Source organism: Zophobas morio, unplaced genomic scaffold, assembly GCF_036711695.1.
Source record: "Zophobas morio isolate AGI-343-1 ecotype UQ-CSIRO unplaced genomic scaffold, CSIRO_AGI_Zmor_V1 ptg000108l, whole genome shotgun sequence".
Classification (NCBI taxonomy): domain Eukaryota; kingdom Metazoa; phylum Arthropoda; class Insecta; order Coleoptera; family Tenebrionidae; genus Zophobas; species Zophobas morio.
In genome coordinates, this window is record NW_026972213.1 from 5,620,383 (window position 1) to 5,642,333 (window position 21,951).

The following is a 21,951-nucleotide window of genomic DNA, read 5'->3' on the forward strand; positions in this document are numbered from 1 at the left end:
GCACTTGGAGTCGGGCCAGTTTTTGGTGAAACGATGCAAACTATTATTGAGTGCTCCGCGCTCGATATTTCATCGAACGCCGCTATGACAAATTGAGCTGCTATTTGCTTGTTTTATGCCGGTTTATTTTTCAAATAAAACGTTAGTTATTTTCAATATTTGAGTCGATCTTGTGATGTTGACGTTCGAGCGACTCAAATATTTGGAAAATATTCAAAAATTATCGTGCGTTAACCCAATAACGTTCAGCGACAAACGTTTTATGTCCGGAGGATCATTAAGTTTTTTCTTAGGGTAAACACGTTTTAAAATCGCTGAAATATTTTGAAATCCTTGTCGTCACGGATGTACATATTTGCGCGAAAAATATTTTTCCACTCAGATAACCCTGCAAATTATTATCTGGTGGCACGCAATTTGTAGTAATCGTTCGAAATATGGTAATGATGTAATGGTAATATCAAGCTCGCCCACTTTTTCGCCGAACGGTCTCTTTCATGGGCGTTAACGGGTTAATAACACGGAGTTTAATTTTGGAGATATTTCAGAACCGCATAAATAAAGGTTACATTCGTACATATTCTGGAATGTTGTAGTCTTTAATTAACGAGGTGCATGTTGTGTTTTACCTTGATATTAATATTTATTAGTTACGTCATAAATATCAATGGTTTGTTTCCACTGCTGCTCGAAAAATAAAGGGAAAACATTGGATGTTTGCCGTGTGCACACAAATGTGTTAAACAAGATAAATAATTTATTCTTATTATGTGCAACGTAAATATGCTTTGGAGCGTGAAAATTAACAGCTGGCGTTGGTTGGCCAACTAGGGGAGGAACTTGCCTTCTTCATGAAATGAGGGAAATTTGTTCTAGGGAGTCACAAAGGGGACCTTTTCATTATAAAAGACCATTTCCACGAATTTAACATAAATTGCTAACACTAACATTTAAAAGATGGGTCATTTCTAAGGAATATTACAAAGTTGAAACGAAAAAGATCTAGGTGCCGGACCATTGAATTTATAATAAATAATTCGTTGGCATAAGTGTGAGTGGACAAACATTTAGGTATTTGATTGCCAAGTACATGCTCAACTAATCACCTCGAAACATTGTATGTTTTCCGGCAAAACTCCGCAAGTTGGCATGTGAAAAGGATTGTAAATCATTTGAAAATTTTGTCTTTATTGTTCTTTATGTCACAAAATTCAAGGTATAAATAAGCTATGTTTGTTTATACTCTCATGTGAGATTTTTATCGAGTTTCGAACATTAATGAATTGTTTCTGTTCACTCTTGTCTCTTACGTTTTTTTTTTGTGCCTTTCGAAACACGTTTGATTTTGTTTCCATGCTTCCACTTTAGCCTGATTCTATTTCCAACGAGGGACGTACTACAGATGTCAACTTTTTTTGCCTTCACCCTTTCTTTTAATGATGATCTTAGTTTGCTATTGTTTAAATTACTTCTTCCAAATCAGTCTTATCGATGTCCTCTTTTCGTTTAGTACTCCCTGTTTTATTATAAAACTACAATGACGTCATGGCAACATTTCGCCGATTCGCGATGTGTGAGACAGAAATCGATTAAAATCCCATGCAAGATACTTTACCACATACTAAATTATACCTGATTAAGATTTTTTTCCAAATATGCGAGAAAAAACACTTAAAAATTGGAAATATGTAGCTGTTAAAAGTAATGTTGCATTTGTATGACGATGTTTTTCATTTTTTTTTTACATGTTAAGCTAAAATGTCACATTACGTTCAATTTATTACAAAGTCTTTGTTTTTTGTTAATTTTAATGCTCAACCCATATGAAGTTCATTCGCAGCCATAATGTGATTTACAATTTAAATCTCAATATCCATATACATCATAGATTGGAAAAAATAAAATGCAAAAACCAATGACCACAAAACTTCCAACAAACGAGATTTTTTTTATTGTTGAGAATTTTCGTTATCTAATTAGCGACAAAATTGACGGTTGCAATTTAAAGCCATTTAAAAGAGGAATATTTGTGGCCATTTTTTTTTTAATCAGGAAATTTTAAATTCGAGAAATCTATATTTTGTTCGATGCAAATTGTTACCGGAGGTATCAAATTTTTTTCCTAATAACTTTCGATTCTTTCGCTGTAATCTGCTTGAAATTTCCGATAACAAGAAAAACTCTTGCAGAAAATCACCAAACGCCGTTGTGTGAACATTTTTTTAGAATGTTCGTGTAATAAAATCGTATATGTATTTAGATTTATACTTAATTGAATAAACTAACATAAAACTTCGGATACTAAATAAAAATAATTATTTTTTACATTTTTGTAAGTGGGGGTGCTTGTAAAATTCACGACCATATAAACCTGAACTGGAGTATATAACAAGGCCAACATCGGAAAGACAGGAAAAAGCACTGATGAGAAAACCTTGTACGAAGTTGATTCCACTTTTCAAATTAATGTTTGATCAGATTTCACAAAAGTCTAAGCGCTCGTAAAAAATAATAATTTTGATGTTGTTTAGCATATCTAATGACGTATCGCTTCCAAATTAATTGGAATGTAGATGACATGTAGATAATTACACAACTAGTGATTAATTGTTATCGTTAAAATTTTTACTGAATACCAAATAACTGACATCACTTCGTCGTCAAGAGTATTTTTTGCAATTTTTCAGATAAGTGCGACTGGTTTATTTTTAGTAGTTCATGTTATTGGTCCGATTTATTGCGGGTCATGGCATCCGCAATTTATTGATACAATTTGGAAAAATAAAGTAGAGCAAATTCCAAATAAGTCTCTGCGTATGATTTATGTTTTTCGGCAAACAATGGGATAAAACTTTCGGTTCATTTCAAGCAGATATTTTAGCATTTATTTCCCGTGTGTCCAAACGTGTTGTTAAATTCGTTATTTCCCGGTTCCCGTGATATCCGAACAACACAATAGACCGAACTCGCATTTACACCTATTAATTAAAATAAATTTCATTTATTTCCACGCGAATGTCAAATAAAAGCGACCTGATTTCCATAATTATTAATTAAACCGTAATAGCATTCGCCTGAAATGTAAATTCATCCGCGACATGATTTCTGCTAGGCACATTAAAATAAATTGTCCACAAAATTATCATTATGGTAATTTATGTTTATTAGGTCAAATCAGTAACTCGAGATAATGTTAATTAATTGTGAATTCCGGTTGTTGCCGAGGTCCGGTATCTCCTGTCAGCGACTAGAATTGTGCTCGACGACAGGTATGTTAACACTGTTACTGTTGTCACGTTTCTTGTGTAACAGAATCGATGGTTGCTTGCTCTTTCATCATGCGATAAATCTTTTTCTTACACACGTAAACGTAACGGAAGGGAATTTATGATATTTCGACAAAGACCTGTTTACACAGTCGAATGGGAATGTGTGGGGTGTACGGAATCGTGTACGAATGTTCACTTCACATTTAGGAATTGTTTGTGACGATTTATTAACGTGGAAGAAAAATTGCCGTCCGTGCTTGTACATGAACGAAATGGTATTTGCAAATTTTTTCTCGGGTTGAGAACGCCGTACTTAATTATTTCATTGTTTTGTGGCATGAAATATGTATAAGCTACGGTGATGGCAGTGGGTTTATTAAAATTAGCTTTACTAATTAGCATTGTTGTTTTAATACTGCTTAATCTCTTCAACGTACATATTTGCTTAAGTAAATTACAAGCTTTGCAAGTGGTATATTTTTAGAGCTGCCTGGCTACCTGGCTTAATTAGGTAGCCATGGTTTGTTTGTAAATGTATAGATCGGGCGATTTTATCAAACATTGTGGGTATGCAAATGGTGCTGTGGGATCGAAAACAATGTGATTTTGAGTCAGTTGCAGTTGACAGCGTTGATTTTTAAATGGTAGCACTAGAAAAGTGCCAACTTTGTCAGAATGCAATGGTGAAGTACCATATTCTGACATTTCATTGTTATATCATTTCGTCAACCAAATCCGTACTGCCACTTCGAGCACGTTAATCAAAGCTAACCCTAAGTCGAAATGTTTCTGTTAATTGTTAATGCTTTAACAGATATACTTAGATAATTAACGCTTGATGTATGCTTTCGTGTATTTTAGCTTTTAAAACCATAGTTCAACTCCACTCATTTCTTCTTTTCCCTTGGTTTCTTGGTTCTTTTTCCTCTTGCTTTCCACCATTCTAGTCCGTTTTGTTCATTTTTATTCATACTTTTTACTCCAATATTTGTTCTCTCTATCCTCATTTCTCGCTCTATATTCTATTTCTCTATCGCATTTTTAAATTATAAGCACTGTGATATTTGCTTTAATATGAACTCTTCTTATTGTACATTGTATCTGGATTCTATAGTCTCCTTTCATGGTAATCATTATTTGTTATTTCTTTTATGTAACTAATTCTTCCTCTTCCAACATATCTCTTCCACTCTCTCTCATTCTTTCGATAATGCTCTTGCCTTTATTTCCAGCAGTTTTCTTTTTAATTCTTTCATATTTCTCCTTGACGCGTAACGTTTTTACAGTTTGGTCTGTTTTACTATCTCTTTCGTTGACAGTTCTGTCCCATAAATTATAACCTGGTATGTACGTAATCGATTAACGCTATTCCTCTAAGATGTTTTCTTGTAGTACCATTTGCTGTCTTTTTATTCATATTTTTATTTATCAGACACCAAAATTAGGGTATTCTCTACATTCCCTTTCAATGTATTGTTTTTTTTTGTACCATTCCGTATTTTTTAATCGTCAAGTTTATTGCTATCTTTTCATTCACTGTTGTTACTAGATTAGTAGCATATGCTCCAACCTACAGATTTTTTTCTTTTTCCGCGATAAGCCCCCTAAATGTGTGTTTTTTTTTTCAAATAATTATGTCGTCTACATCGGTTAAGTACTTCCCAAATAGATTGAGACTTGATAGACATCTCTGTCTAACACCTGTCTGTGTAATTACAAATATTTACTGTATTGTGCAACGTAAACATTTTTTAATTTTATGAACATTAAAATTGAAATTATGACTGTGACAAATAATTTTTAAAGTTCTGTGTAATTAATACAGAAAAACCATAATTTGGGGCTATTTGATAGTAGATACTATTTTTGGTCGGCACCAAAAATTTCGCCAAAATATCAGTGTGTCTCATCTTCGTCTTCATCTAAGCTGCCACTTTTTCGACTTAACCAAATAAATGTATTGGTCTGTACTTCATATGCGAAAATAACTAGTGGCTGCGGTTTCGTTTAAATTAAGATCGTAATGAAATAAATTTCGTCAGAATTGGAATTTTCTTTAGCTGTGATTATTTACTGTAATCTAACCAAGTTTTGAAATTTGTAATACCATTTTAGTTATTTTTTTTTGAAGGAACGTGAATAGATCGACGATATTGCTTTTCTTTTAAATTTAAGGTTTAAGTTGTGAATGGTCACGTTAAATCATCTCATTTTAATAATAATATCGTGAATTCCCTGTTTTTCAGTTTCAAATTAGTTGTTGAATCTATACAGTCAACTACAAAAATTATTTACTTTAAATTTACTGTAATTTTTGGAGTTGTTGCGCAAACTAAGGAAAGTGTTATATTACCATTTTGGAAATATTGACCGAATTACGTCTATTTTTGGAGACAAAGCACTTAAAATTTTAATATGGATAATGTACAACATTAACTTACTTTTGGAGAGTTTTCCTTAAAAACAATGTTTTTTTTTTTGTGTATAATGAACTGAGTTTCAAAGATTCAAAACATTTGAGAACAGAAGTGGATTTATTAGTTATTGTCAATAACTTATTGAGTTGCTGCGAAATATCCCTCTGGGCATCTGTCTAACTTAAATAATAAACAGCTGGTTATGAAAACTTCAAATATTCTTTAAATGGTCTTTAACGTAAAGATTTACATTTTAAAACTGATCTGTCAAAAGTAAAATAAATTTCTATCCCTAGGCTAAATTTGAAAATTGTTATAAATGTAATTTTTTTCAGTACTTACTTTAGTCTGGTAAAAAAAGTTATTTTGCAAATGACTGTTACGCTGTCTTAGTAAGTTCATTAAGTAGAAAAAGACATGTTAGAAAATTTATATGGATGCAGTTGTCATTTCTTCTCTACGTAAGATATTAAGCTATAAACATTTAGGATGGATCGATAACGCGGAGGTTTTTACTGCGGGTTATTATTGGAGGGTAGTTCTGTAATGTTATGACATTCTTTCACCGACCTCAGGGATTGGATTTCATATTTTAAATGTTCTCCCTAATAAAACTTCCCTGTTCTGACTATTATTGAATTGACAATAACTCTAGTGTACTTAATCCGCTTGTAATACATGCAAACAGACTGAATTTTTATATAGATGACGTGTCGTTTATAGTATATATACATTCTACAAAATATTACAGCAGTGCAATACACGGAAAGTTCTTACCCTGGATTTCAACCTTTGGTTTCGCTTTGAACTTTATTGTAAAAACTTGTGTTTTACAGTGACAAGCTTTAGTACGATATGCAGTAATTAGTACTTAACTTGTGGTAATTTTTACAAGTTCGTCACAGTGGGGTGCACTAAATCCGCTTGTCTGGCAAGCCCTTTTCCAATAGTTCACCTGTGTGAGAGCAATAGATAAAAAATGTTTCAATGTTCCCTTGCGTTTCTTGAATTATACGAGGTATTCTGTTTAAAATGCATATGCAGTCACCAAAGTTTCCGCCGTACTATATCTTCGGAAAGTTGCGACAAGGCCTTTTCGCGTTTTTGATGCATACTTTTAGTGAAGAGTCTCGTTAAATCTTTATTATTAGAAGCAATAACCAAACAAACTCCCAACAAAAATCATGCTTCGTGTTCCTTAATTCAAAACTGCAAATAATGAAAACAAGCAGAAATATTAAACGCATTCAAAAACCGTTTAATTATTTTTTAAAAGGGGTGTCCTCAGAAGTTACTCCGATTTACGTTTATGCATTGTTCGGGAGACTACAAGACAAACTCCTTGAAGATCAAACGAACTTAAATATTTAGCATTTGACGATAAATGTTTGAATATCCATTACCGTAAATTAAGCCGCGCTGGTGAACAGTAAACTTCTGACAGTGTGAACAATCCTCTCCAACAGTGCTTAGATTTCAGCAAGACCATGTTTGAATGTTGGAATCGTGTTGACTATACGGTAATGTTATTGAACTTGTGGGTAGTATTTGTGTTAACAACATTGAAAGTGACCTTTAGAAAGCCTATATATGTAAACACTGTATTTTATTTTTTTAATAACTTATTTTGAGTGTTGATGACATAAGAGAAATTATATTAATTTAATCACCAGAATTTAAAGTTCAAGTAAGGATATTCAACTGTTTAACTCAGTCTGTAGGATCTATAGTTCGTTGGCCCAATGTTGGCAAAAGTTGTTACAAAGTTGGCGAAACAAAGATTTTTTTATGAAATTGTGTAATGTAAATATTATTATAAAGAAATGTGAAAAATCGAGGTCCCACTCGAAAGCCTTGAACAGTTCTCGATGTAACAATCCGTAATTTCATGCACTTCACACAAACCAAAATTCTAGCGCGAATGAACAACAGACGACCACCATTATAATTCTCCACATTACAATTTAATGAATTGTAATGTGTGTAATTATGAAAGTGTATATTGTGCAAGCTTGCGTTTCCTACATCCACAGAATACGTGTATCTCTTGTTGATACTAATTACCTTCATTAATTTCTTCCATCTGACTGACCGATTATGGACGCGTAGGTACGCAATTTTGCATTATTCATTTCGAAACAGGTGAACCACATCATGATTTACGTAATTAAACATCGTCTAATTACATAATTAAGCGCCTTATTTGCATTGAATTGTTAACGCTTCAGGTAGCGTTTTCCTATGAAACGTACCGCTTCTATTAAATCCTAATTAGTCCTTCCGTTGCTAATGGCGATATTAATTTATTGCTCTTGACACAGTAAAGTCTAATTTAATTTTCCAATGTCCGAGCGATCCTCATGCCACATTAAAAATATAAGCGTTAAAAATCTGGTCAAAATGCCGCGGAATGAGCTTCATGTGCGGAATTAATTTCGAGATTTAATGGGATTGAACCGTGGAGCAAATAACGTGTGGGATTGTCGATTGTGAAAGGATCGTTGTGTTTGCAATCTCATTGTTTACTATACGGTTTACAATAATCGTTCCTCTTGACGTAAACTGTCAGTTTGTTATCGATGATAACAAACAAGGTCGGAGTGAAGAACTGCTATCAACAGATGCGTCGTCTTCCATAAACATAATTGTTTATGTAATGCCGATGTTAATAACACCTTTACGTAAATATCGTTGCGAACCTGGACGTTGTCGTAGCAGTGTTGCGAATTTTTCAACGCGTAATCTTCTCACTCGTTTTGTTGCTGTTTTATCGTTTGTTTATATGGGGGCGTTCGTCGTTTGGTCCAAAGCGAAATAGAGATTAAAAAATATATTATGCGGGAAAGAGTTTCCGTGTTTATTGTGGATCATCACGTCGTAAAAATAAAAAAATATGGACAGTCCGCAGGATAATTGGAAATTCTTTAGCATGGCATGAGATCTCGGGTTAATTACTGTACCATAAACTGACACGCGAGCTCTTCTCCACTTAATTACCTGAAAAACACGAAAACACGCAAAGAATTACAGCGAAGGTTGGTGTTTTTAGTGGCAGACAGGTGTTTTCTGCTTAATTGAACCTGTTAAAAGTTACGGTGGTTTATTTAATTTATTAAAATGGGTGATGGATATTGATGGTGATTTTATTGCTCTTTGTTTAGAAGTCGGAGTTCGAAGAAACAACGTGCATGAGAACGATGAATTTCTCATTCTAAAATGTGAACAATGGGAAACGTTACGACAATAATAAATAATCTTGGATCTTACAAATGCCTTCTGCCATGTGAGGAGATTACGGTTGTTTTATGAGAAATGAAATATGGGTGCATTTATTTCGGCTGTCTGAAGCCATCTCCAAACAATATTATACATTTTTAATGTTTAACCGTTTAAGTAATTAACTTCGATAAGATTATAAGACTAAAAAATAAATAATAAATAGAGTAGAGTTCTTATTCGACAGAATGGACTCAGTGTGTGCATTGATGTTCGTGACAGAATATAATTTTGTTACAGTTTGAAACCAAATAACATTATTGAAATTAGTTTGCACATAGAAAAATGCTTTTAAACGTTAAAATTATTTAATTATCACTTATTATTAACGACAATATTTCTGGAAATCTGGCCTCTGTTACATACTTGTTAAAATAAATTTCATTTTCGGACTAAAGCTTCCTTCATGTAATCATGTAAAGCTTTTAATTATAAGTCCTTACCGAGTACTTGACTTTTAATTATTTTCCAATTTTATAACCAGCATTACAAGTTTACTGATGAAATAAATTCTCAAACTTGAAGTGCGTCCAATAATTTTTGCAGCTTTCAAAATATTTTTGTCTTTTTTTTTTCTAAAAAATTTCGTAATTTAAATTTGCTGCATATTTTACTTTCTATATAATTTGTTATTTTTCATAATAAGACAATCTCGAGCAATTTGAAAAATGATAAAAATTTAACGTTACTGTGGGTAACATCACTTGAAATAACAAATACCGAAACAGGTCTGAATATTAATGATTTAACGTAACAGTGATGTGCGCCCGATGTGTCTATTTATGGTTTTAGTTGACATTATGAGGTCAAGTGTTTCAGGCAGTTACAAATATCAAAACAACAATGCTAAAGATAAAATTAATTATGTCTGTGTATTAAAGGTGTCATAACAGATTTGGCTAGGCAAATATTATGTTTTCGGTGAGTTTAGTTTTTAATTTGTCTTCGCCATGTTGTTTATTTACTTAAAAACATATATATGTATGTTTCAACTTTTACGGTCAGGTAATGAAATTCATTTGGTTACAGAATGCTGTGATGTAGAGAGCTTTTTTGACAGTTATGAGTGATACAACATTTATTTTTTGTTTCATATACTTGATACTTTCAAGCACTATGTCTCTTCACTGTTAAATATGAACCTGTATCTGCATTTAATTATAATAATTTTGCAACTTTCTAACTTTGTGTACAGTGTATTGATTTCTTTGATGGTTTAAGAAATTTTTACAGCATAGATTTTGTAAGGAAAATCTGATAACAATATTTAATTTTAATTTAATGATCTATCAAAATCAGTTGCAATCTAAAATGACGATGCCATAGATGTCATATTTCAATATATCAAATTAAATTTCTTCCTTCAAGTTAAAAAGAACGGAAAATCTGTATAGGTCGAATTGAAAAGTTGCTACCAAAATTGAATTTGACTTCCAGTATTAAAAATGTTTCTTTTTGTCAAAAAAAAACATTCATTTTATGTAAGTTTTTCACTGTACTTTTCACTTTAGTGATTATAAGCCTCAAAATTGATGAAATGTGTGTATTTGAATGAACAAAAAAAAAAAAAATAATAATAAAAAATAAAAAAAGAAGGCGAACGAAAAAATAAAATGATAGGTATAAATTATAAGAAAATATAGCGAAGAAGATCGGAAGGTATATTTTAGTAGATTTACAAATCAATCCTTAAAAAAGCGATCAAATTCTCACTACTTCGAAAAATGCCGGTCTTAAGAATCCTCAGAATGACATTTTATTTTTTGAACACGAAAGAATCACAAGAAAAATATTTTGTGTAATACATGATATACATTGCTTGATGCTTGGTGTATTCTGTTTGTGTACTTGCACTTTGTACATATTGTTACGAAATAAACCCATACGCCGCCCCGGTACGGCGCCTATACGTTTTTCTAGTATGTGTGTTGGATGATGGGCGCTCGCTAGAGAAAGGCCTGGAAGCGAAAGGCGCGATGGACTCCAGAAAGACCCCGATCGCCGATTCAGTCGAGTCTTCCAGGCAATGAGAGCTGAATTCAGTTAACCGAGTCGAGATCAACGACTGTCGAGAAAACCCAGTAAATGTTGCGCCGGAATTATTTTGTACATAATCGCTACGTAATTAGTCGTGTAAATCCGAGTTACTGAGAAATGAATTGTTGAGTTTAACCCACGCCGATTTTATTCACCGATGAACGGAACAACATTTAACATTTTTTCTTCACTGTTCGTTAAAACGCTGACTTTTAATCGATTACATTCCTCAAAGTAAACTGCGAAATGTATGCAATTTGCATATTGATTATTAATAAATAATATAACAACTAAATCTTTTCGGATCTGCACGAAATGGTAATCAGACATGTTTTGCATATTTTGTATATTTTTACATATTTTTCGTTTTTTAAGGAATTAATTACTCTCTTAAAATTAGCTTGATAACAGAGGAATTTCAAAACGGCAAATAATTTTTCAAAAAAAATTCACTATCACATCAAATAATATCTTTTGGTATTTAATTTACCTGTTCAATTTATAATTGGCGTTTGGGAAGTAGCGCTTGTGCAAGGCGAAGTGTAGAATGTTGGAGGTGCTTTAACTAAAACCCGAGGCTGTTACAAATATTCAGGGCACCTGAACACGTGAAAATTTAGTGAAATCTCCATGTCGAACATTTTACCGTGTGAAAACGTTAAAATCTTAAAAGTCAGTAAAATCGCGGATTTGATAATATTCAGGATACAAACATCCCCACAAGGAAGTACTGAATATAAAATAATGCATACATTATCATTCTTCCAACATACGGAACGACGAATTTTGCAAGATTTTTAAAGCTTGCTTGTGATATCGACCATTTATTCTTATTTTATAACTTGTGCAAGTATCCACGGTTAGTTTGAGTAGATATCGTAGACGTCTTGTTTTTTGTTGTCGTATTTTGTGTTCCGTTTTATAGAGATTTAAAAGCTTCCAACATACGTGTACAGAAGACATCTACAAAAACAGAGCAATATGAGCTCGATACAGATTTCCGAATAATAAAACATGTATGTATGTTGAAATGGAAATATTACTTCTCGGGAAATTTAATTCTCAGTTGTCTGTATGAAAAGCACGGAGGGCCCCAGACAGCCCTCGGCGCATTAAAACAGCGCCTCCGTAATGCGTGCCCTTTAAATTGTAAACCCCAAAACGCTCCTCACACTGCATCTACGGCAAAACATAATCCCCGTCGGTTTTACCCAAACGGACATTTCCCACCCCAATTACGGTCAGGTATATCAGTGACACCGGGCTCCGCCCTTACACGAGTCGGCGGTGTCGAATTTTCCGAAGAGATTGCGCAGCTTTGATCCTCGGAGTCTCGATTACGTATAAGCAGGGCGTGCACCCTTGTAATATCAAAGTTTGTGTCTCTCTGTTCGTTTATTATGTAGTCTTACAAACTTCATAAAGGCGACTGAAAATCGAGCGGCGGCAGTAGTCTCATTACTTGCCGAAATCACTCTATCAGGGAGAGGGGCGAATTCCCTTGATGTGCCGTAATCAAGGCGGGCGGGGGCCGGGGGCGAGCGCGGTAATCACTCATAATGACTCGGGGTGAATTCGTATACGGCCGCCTGGGGAGGGATATTGCCATGTAAAAGCGGGCTGACGTCACTGACACAGCTGGGGTTTTTGTCGGGATTCAACGGTCACCATCTGGGCGGAAGGTTTTTTACTTAACTAAATCGTCGCTTCTTCACGGAGGAGAATTTGACGTGATTTATTGGGCAGGGGGTGAGGGATTTGGTCACTTGTGAACAATAGATTATCTCGGGGATTCTTTATCAGTGGGTCGATTTTTTGGGTTCCACTCTTTCATAGCCAATTTAGATCAATCTGACATCGTCTTTTTAATTCTAGGGGGAGTTTGATACAACACTGATTTCAGTATCAAAAGTCTAAACTAAAGTTTTAGATCTTTCACACTGAAAATTCGGATGGTATAATAACGTGTCGATCAATAACAGTTTTACATTTTTTTTCTTTTAACTGATTTGAAACAGTAATATGACAAACGTGATTTAATTCGTGATAATTAATCTTGAATCTTGATAAATTCTAGTTTGCTGATTCCCAGTTTTGATAATTATATTATTACGAGCAAAATGGTTTGTTATTTTATTATGTTCTTTTGATACTCAGTTCTGTTGTCTTTATTTTTACCGCACTTACGTTTATCCTAAATGGAGAATTCCAGCATATGATTTTTTTCCTTTTGCAATATTTTTCTGAACAATTTTTGGAAACAATTCTTCCAAGTTTAAAAAAATTGGGAGTGAACCCATTTGTACTTGGTCATGAATTTCTTCCTTCGGCAAAGCTGCCGAATGGTATATTCTGTCGTTACCTCTCCACGCGAGTCCCCTATTTAGCTACTCAATAAAATTTGCGTTCCAAACCTAATGGCGTTTCTTCATCCCACGCTTGAATCATATTTAAATGTTCACCGTCCTTCGCCGTAATTAAAATTCGTTTTAGTTTATTAAATCACCTGTAATTCGGTTCGTTAAGAATCTTTTGCGTTCCTAACTTCCATGTCTTTAAGACATCAAACTCTTTATTGAAATTTTTGTAACATTTCGTGAGAAATAAGTTTTCCATCTTACACCCCACACTGTTGTTAATTGTTTGCATTCTAAACCCACGATCTCTCAATATTTTCATTTCTATAGCGGCAGGTTCTTCAAATAAACCTTTTTGGAATTTCTTTCCTTTTAAAATATTTTATGTTACAACAATAACTTAAAATGTCACACACAAGCAAATAGTTCAATGTTATTGACCGCAAATTACCTAGAAATTCGTGATAGAAATGCCAAGTTGGACTCCTACATATACACCTAGTTATAAAAATAGATTTTTCGTAGTTAGTTTTTTACTGTTCATTAAATTTTATCGTCCATGGAACAGTAATTACGGGACAATCAAGAGATAAGAAAATGGAGAATCTCAAAAAAATAATAAATTGATAAGATAATAAAAAGAAACTAGGACAATGGTAACGACAGGCATAAAGAAGTAACGGACAGATTGTGGCAAAAATAAACTTTCTGAGTATGAATCCTTGTATATTTGAATAATTATTTCTGGTAGTGTGACAATTTAGTTCCTCATTGATCACGCCAAAAGATTGTTCCAACTTTGTAGAATCAAGTGTTCAAAATAGTTGACTTCAATTTGGCACTCAAGGTAATTTCTGAGTACTACTTCGGTGGAATAACCTCTTATTGGCAATTTAATTCACCTTGTAAAATCGTGTGTTCTCGAAAACAGTTCTCTGTAGCTTGAAAATTGTGGTACGATTTGCGTATTCTCCACACAAACTCTTGAACCATTTATTTAAGGTATTTATACAGTTATGTATAAAAAATTGGATTTTACGTGGTTTGTCGATCAAAAAAAAAAAAAAATAAATAACGGGCATTGCTGTAATCTTTCACCACACAAGAAGAACTTTTGTAAAACAAGATGCGTCATCAAAAATTAGTACCTACTCAGTTTCTATGAAAAATCTAACAAATTTTGTTTACTACCATTGGAATTACATTTTTTACTTCCCGAGCGTAAGCAAAGGAAGTATTGTAATCGAGTCCGTCGGTCGACTCTCTACTTTTACGTTTTCTCGATCTTTCATGACCCCTAGAAGACGAAGAAATAGGTCTCCCATTTCCGTCTGTCTGTCCGTCTGTCCGTCTGTCCGTCCGTCTGTCCGTCTGTCCGTCCGTCTGTCCGTCTGTCCGTCCGTCTGTCCGTCTGTCCGTCTGTTGTCCCGGATTTTTATTAGACAGATAATCTCCGAAAGTACTCGACCGATTGTTGTGAAATTTTGTACTTATATTAAGAATATCATGTAGATGGTAAAACGCTAACCAAAATTTGTCTAATCATCCCCACCACTAATGCGATGACGTCACTTCAAAATTGTACATAGTAAATGGGTTTTCAATTGTATAAAATAACATAGTCCTACACATGTAGTTTACAACTCTGAATCGACTTTTCACCCGAAACGTCCAGATTTTTGGAAAAAAAATCAAAATTATAAAACAATATTTTGAAATTTAATTTTTAATCTGCTAACCAGAATGCTTTGAAATGTTGCAGATGTTTTAAGGCTATAAAGAGCATCATAAATCTTTACTCAAAAAATATTTACTTATCCCCTCCAAAAACTTGATGACGTCAGCTTAAAAGTTCGTGGAATAAATCATATCTAAAATGTACAAAATATGATGAGTCTGTACTTGTGATCTATCACTCCATTCATATTTTTTGGATTTGCATATACAGGGTGACTCAAAAAAATTAATGAATGCGTAAATATATTTTATTGATTTAATCAGGAACTACAAAACCGAATGCTCTGAAATCTTGCAGATGTTTTAAGGCTATAAAGAGCATCATAAATCTTTACTCAAAAAATATTTGCTTATCCCCTCCAAAAACTTGATGACGTCAGCTCAAAAGTTTGTGGAATAAATCATATCTAAAATGTACAAAATATGATGAGTCCGTACTTGTGATCTATCACTCCATTCATATTTTTTGGATTTCTATATACAGGGTGACTCCAAAAAATTAATGAATGCGTGAACATATTTTATTGAGTTAATCAAGAACTACAAAACCGAATGCTTTGAAATCTTACAGATATTTTAAGGTTATAAAGAGCATCATAAATCTTTAGTCAGAATATAGTTGGTTATCCCCTCCAAAAACTTGTTGACGTCAGCTCAAAAGTTTGCCGAATAAATCCTATCTAGAATATACAAAATATGATGAGTCTGTACTTGTAATTTATCATTCCATTCATATTTTTTGAATTTGCATATACCGGGTAACTCAAAAAAAAATATATGAAATCTACTGCGAAAAAAAACACAATAGGCATGCAGTCGTCACGTTTCCAACAGCGAGGGAAGTACTGGCTAAACTCTTTAGACCAATTTTTTTCTACATCTTCTAGTTTGCTTTTTGCATGCTTTCCGTCACCAATATCCATTTTGGATGAAAATTAATTTTACCATTGACATCAGTGCGAGTAGGTAGGTGAAAAATGTGAAAACTGAATTTAACCACCCATCAAGACAATTTCTGGCATCGGACGACATTCACGGAAGAAACCTATATCAGAAGTTAAAAACGATAGGGAGCTCCAGTTTCGTTGGTTTCATCTACGTAATTAAGCTTGTAATTATTATTATTAAAAAAAATTAGCCATGTTGAGCCGAGTCTCGAGTAGGCAATTATCAATGAATGAGCGTCCAAAAATAATAATTACAAGAATGGAGGTTGTTTATAATTGGATATTATATTCTCGGAAAAAAGCGACAAGATAAAAAGAGGTTTCACAGATACATTCTATCATGTAAGATAACGCCCGCATGTGAACACCCACCTGATGATTGGTTTTAATTATTATAAAAATCAGGCCTACACAATTGCGCGGCAATTGTTAATCTTCAGCCTGATTGACCACGTTGTTATTACATTGTGAGAGCAATATCATGTTTCTTTCATTATTTCCCGCCTATAGTTGTTACATTATCGTAACTCAGTTGCATCATATAATTATATTTGTCCATGACTTATTTCTTTATCCATTTTTGCTAATGTGAGTGTAAAAGTTAATTTCACTTCTTGTGTTCTAGTTCACCTTTATTTAGTTCTAAATCGCGTTCTTAGAATGGATTTGGTAGTAGTGTTCTTTTGGATTTTTTTTATTCTTCTTTCGTGATTATGTTGTACATGTTCATTTTTTGGCTTTTGCTATTTACCGATTGATCAGGGTTCAGTGTTTATATTCTAATGGAATTTTTTCTGGTTCTATATATTGGTGCACAATACATAACCATTATTCATTCCTTCAGTACTGAGTGTGGGATTATTAGATATATTTGATTATTAGGTCAAAACAGATATATAATTGCAAATAATAATGTACAGTAGATTATTTAACGTTGATATAAATGTTACAGAAATTTTTTGTGGGATCATTTTTTAATATATTCAAGTATTTAACTTTTTGTCTAATGTATCCGTCTGTAGGCTCTGACAAACGTTTTCCTTTGGTCATCTGATCTTAATATTTCTCCATCCTCTAAATCCATCAACTTACCAACTTCTCTCTAGCTTATCGAAACCACATCTACTGCAATAAAAGCCGCGACAAAAGCTGAAAAACACCCGCGTAAATTGGACTGACGGCTTATTTGTACTCTGTATTCGAGGCGACATATCGTCCAGTTCCTGACAAAAGATTATAATAGTTGATCTTGTTCTTTGTTCTGTACAAGAGGCATATAAAAACCAAACAATCCCGCATCATCTGTTCCCCCAACAATAGAAGCTTCCCACTCCAGAATTAAAATTATCTCGCAGCAGCACGTTCTTGTTTGCAGAGGGTCTTCTCCCCTTATCGTCTGTGTGGCACATGCTTCAATAAAACAACCCCATTTAATTATTCAACCACCTAATAATGAGAGTCGAGTCAAATCAAATTCACTTACCCGTTGATTTACCATCAGGCTGATGTTTTACTGACGGTATGATACTACAATTACACGTCATTCAGACGGCTGAGAGTGTGCTAAATTATAATGGAGGTATCATGAAGTGTAAGTTAAGAGGGGTTCTGCTGCAATTAGTTGCTGTTAGTGGATCGATCGTGGGGGATTTTTTGCGTGGGAGGACATGTTACTGACAACTTCATAAGATTGTGTTTATTCGGTTTTTCGTGCTAGAGTTTGTTTCAGGCTACAGGAACTCCTTTTGTATATTAACTTTTTTAAATTAATTTGGATGCCGAATTATTTGATTTTATAAAATAATGTTTCTAATGTAAAATGTTCTGTAAATAATGAAATTTCTCAGTGTGGAATAACTAAATGCTTTTAAGTATGTAACTATTAAATGTACATCGGAAAGGAATTTTAATATTATTCGTATAAGTTTTCAACCATCCTCTTAAAGATCCCGACAATTTGGAGGTAAAATTTGGTTTATTTTTTGTTTTTTATAATTTTTTTGGAAGCAACTTGGTTTGTGTTAATCCTGACAGCACCAATGTGGGGTTGCTAGTGTGATTTATTTTCTTTGTGAATTTAAAAAGTGTTGTTTTTTTAACATTATCTGTTTCGTGCAAGTTTTCCCAACAATAATGCAGGATTCGTGTAAAACCATGCCCAGTGTATGGGATACCATTGGACTACAATCTTTACAGTTTTCATTCTTATAGAGAAGAAAACTCAGCTGTATGTTTTTGGGTGTAACAAAAATGGTGTTTCAAGTATAAACATTCAAAAATAAAAGGCGCTTTCCACCACCTTAAAATTGACAAAGCAATTTCCTAAGATTTTTTGTTCTCCTCTTTTCCTTGAAGTTTAGTAAAAATTCAATTTTCTTCCAGGAAAAGCCAGCATGTTTGCGTTCTTTCTGGGGTCCGTATTTTTCTTTGGATTACCACAATTACGGTTATTGTATTTTAATGTGTTGTTGTTTTTGTTCTTCAATATCTGATGGAACATTCTCAGAATCACATGTTTTACTATTGAAATTGTAACGAATTTTACCACAGTTTACCACGGTGACAACACCAATGAATGAATTAGTAGAATTATTGACGTTTTATTTAGTATCAATGTAAATTATTTGCGTGAGTTCTTCTAAGTATATTCTTACTGGAACTTGTTAAAAATGATTAGAATTAGTAACATCAATAAGGTAAGAACAACAATTTTCAAAAATTTCGCATCCATTTTGATTCCTTACAATCTTCCAGTTGTTCCTGTAGGGAGTTCCTTTTCGTTATTGGTGGTAATTTTCGCAGTAATTCACGATTTGCTGCAGTTGCTTTTTAATTATGCAGTTTTTCTCAAATTCATAGTCTCTTGGCTGTTCTTGATCTAAGGCGGTCACGTTGGATATTATTTATCTGGATTTCCTGTGGAGTATGCGTGAATTTTCAAAGTCAAAAATTTTCCTGCCCATGAGTGCCTAGTCAATACTCAGTATCGTGTCATCGATTTCTACCGTTAGGATTTTCTTGTGTCTTTAATTCTATTCTTCAAGTTTTGGATGATGTTTGCGATCTAGCATTTCTTACAATTTTGGCGTTTTAACAGGTGCACCGATTTTTTCCCCGATATACTTCGTTTTAGTGTGCAGTGTTTCTTGATTTTCTTCTCTTCTTTTTTCCTATAACGATTTTTCCGTTGTCAAATTTCTGTACGCTATTTTTTACATCTTTTACCTTTGGCTTCAGGAGGTTCCGTTCATTTCAGTTGTTTGTCTCTTCTTCTGTGCGAGTCGAGGATATTTCCTTATGCTAAGGTAGGAACTCATATTCCAAAATTTCGTCTGTGTAGGTGCTAAAGTTTAAATGTTATCCCTTTAAAATTTCGTCTGGTACTTGTGAGTTTGAAATACGGAATTGTGTTCATTTGGAGCCTTCACACTTTATCTTGTTTTTCCTTTAAATGTTTCTAAAACTTCAAGTGATCATTCGTCCAATTATCTTTGTCATGTTTTGCTATAATTGTTAAACTGTTACTACTATTTTTTGTTACATAAAGAATTTCCATTCAGTGTTTAATAAGTTAGAAAGCAAAATTTTATTGTAAGATAACTTAACGTTACAAAACTAATTTCAAATCGATGATAGTTTAACATTTATTTTTTTATGATTCAGTAACTAATCAAATATTCTCTGGTCTATCTTAATTTTTTCCTAACATACGTAGTTATAATTTGACGCTTGTTTTGTCTACACCTTTTTTTTATAGATTCATCAACTTCTCTTGTTTTGATTTGAATCTTGGTGAATATAAATCTTTCGGTGTTTTTCTTTATCAAGTAGCAAGAGTAGTAATTACTTAAAATCATTCCACTAATGATTGACATCCCATTTTTTCCAAGTAAAGTTTTACCGATCCCTTGAGATAAACACTTTCGCTTACTTTTATGGAGATATCATTCTCCCTTCAGAAGCACCCTACATGAAACTTATAGGGAAGTTGTAAGCATAAAATCTTATGACTTCCATTCCTGTCAATTTGCCTCTGTTATAGCATCATGTAACAGTGATGTTTACATGGATCAAAAGTTTGCCGTGTAGCCATCAAAGCATAAGAAGTATGTGCTTTGCCATTAATAAAGCTTGTCAGTCGCTTTTTTTGTATTTGTAGCTCTAGTATTTAGTCAACAAATGTCCCACTTTATAAAAGTACATCGTCATGATTTCATTCGCTCATATATATCTATATTGTTATCTGCCTGCCATTGTACAAAGTGTCCCAGACCTTGATAATACTGTAATATAATACCTTGACTGGGAAATAAAAGTCAACTTCAGCGTTTTCAAAAACAGTTGCGTTGCATAAAGATTCGCCAGTTTACTAGTTTTTGTATGCAGTACTTTTGTTACAGTCAACATCAAACTTGAACTCTTTCTTCAGCATTTCAGTGCTGATACAATTTCCATTGCTTCGAGACATCTTATTAAACACAACGAAGACAGAATGTTAGCAAACTGTTTGCCTGCGGGACTTGAGTAATTCCACAGCCACAAGAAACGAATAATAACACTCCATTTACCGTCATTATTTATTTATGTCATTATTTACAAAAACGGCTCAAATATCTGAATCGTCTTGAGCGTCCATCAAAACACTGATAATTTCTTTCTTCGCTTTCCTTAATAACTGGGGATTCGTAATTTTCCGAAGCTCGAGCTCCACAAGTCTGCAATGATAACAATAATTTGATACACGGAAATTCCATATCCACTGTATTGTATTTCACCAACATTGTATCATACTGCAAATACTGCCTGACAGACGTACTCACTTGCCAAAAGTGCTTAAATCATCTTCGGTTCTCTCCCTTTTCTTGATATCCGAAACCGGCACGAAAACCGACGTCTCAACCATACCATTCGTGGGAGTAACTTCCTGTTTGACGTTGATATCATCATAGAAACTCGCCACTTCTTGAGAATCATCGTGTTCATACACGTTATAATGCCCCAGATCTTTGGATTCGTGTATGTTATCATTATCCGGTTCATGCTGGCCTTCGTAGCTCTAAAAAATGTGATAATAACAGACAAGAGTAGTAGTTACAGGCAAAATTACATTTCTCAGAAAATCCAGCTGGTTGAAGCACCACAACGTAGGTTTAACTTCAACGTTTTTCTTCATTTTAGACAGTTGATTGGCGTACTGTGTCCTCAACCCATGAATCTTCCGCTTGATATCTTCAATGCTGATGTTCCTCCCTCTTCTCACCAACTCGCTTCGAATTGCGTTCAGTGCGTCCAGCCTCTTGCCTTTATTCTTGTAGTCGCTGTTAAAGCTCGCATACAGAACCGGATGCCTTTTATACAGCTGTATTAATTCACACGTAGCCTCGTGACCCCACATGAATTTTTCTTCACTGTGTTCGGACATCCTGGTCTATTGCACGAAATATGTTGCGTTGCACACGCGAGTTGCACGACATTCGGAACTCTTCTGAGCGGGTTATTGTTGCGCAGTTGTAGGTTCAGAGCTGGGGAAGGGATGAGCTGTGGCAAGTCTTGCATGCAATGTAATGTAATTGCGGTGTTTGCGCTGGTGAAAGCTAATTACGTAAGCTTGTGTTGGTGTTGCGTTAAATTGTTGAAATTGGAATCCGCGTTTACGACTGGAGAATTAAATGGATTTGGATTTTTGCGTGACAGTGGCAGTTGCCTGGAGATTGCGTTGCAATTTGTTGTTTATGCCTAATTTTGACAGAGTATTGTGCGATTTTCAGCACTAAATTTTAATATGCGTGTGTATGACATTGCAGTGGCATTGCTTCGCCGCCACACCCTTCGTGCCCGCATAAACTGCGTTAATTTTCAGCGAAGATGGCAGGTTGGAATTAGCACTGTGAGTTATTAATAATGAAAATGG

At 34.0% G+C, this 21,951-nt stretch overlaps 2 protein-coding genes across 7 annotated transcripts in view; one reads left to right on the plus strand and one right to left on the minus strand.

The window, feature by feature from the left end:
* Sbb (scribbler) overlaps positions 1-21,951 on the plus strand; it is a 182,731-nt gene that overhangs the window by 126,766 nt on the left and 34,014 nt on the right. The gene's annotated exons all lie outside the window — the stretch shown is intronic.
* LOC135144734 (uncharacterized) lies at positions 20,613-21,937 on the minus strand. The gene is made up of 3 exons (XM_064076796.1): positions 21,148-21,937; positions 20,861-21,096; positions 20,613-20,755 (listed from the first exon to the last, which is right to left on the minus strand). The coding sequence occupies exons 1-3, from the start codon at positions 21,460-21,462 to the stop codon at positions 20,647-20,649; spliced, it is 660 nt and encodes a 219-aa protein (XP_063932866.1). The 5' UTR covers positions 21,463-21,937; the 3' UTR covers positions 20,613-20,646.

What these genes read in the sequence shown, in the direction of transcription:
- LOC135144734 (XM_064076796.1), bottom strand. Translation starts at nt 21,462, where the DNA reads ATGTCCGAACACAGTGAAGAAAAATTCATGTGGGGTCACGAGGCTACG. An exon ending in AGCTGGATTTTCTGAGAAAT is followed by an intron (nt 21,097 to 21,147) that starts GTAATTTTGCCT and finishes CACATTTTTTAG; the next exon opens with AGCTACGAAGGCCAGCATGA. An exon ending in GATTTAAGCACTTTTGGCAA is followed by an intron (nt 20,756 to 20,860) that starts GTGAGTACGTCT and finishes TTATCATTGCAG; the next exon opens with ACTTGTGGAGCTCGAGCTTC.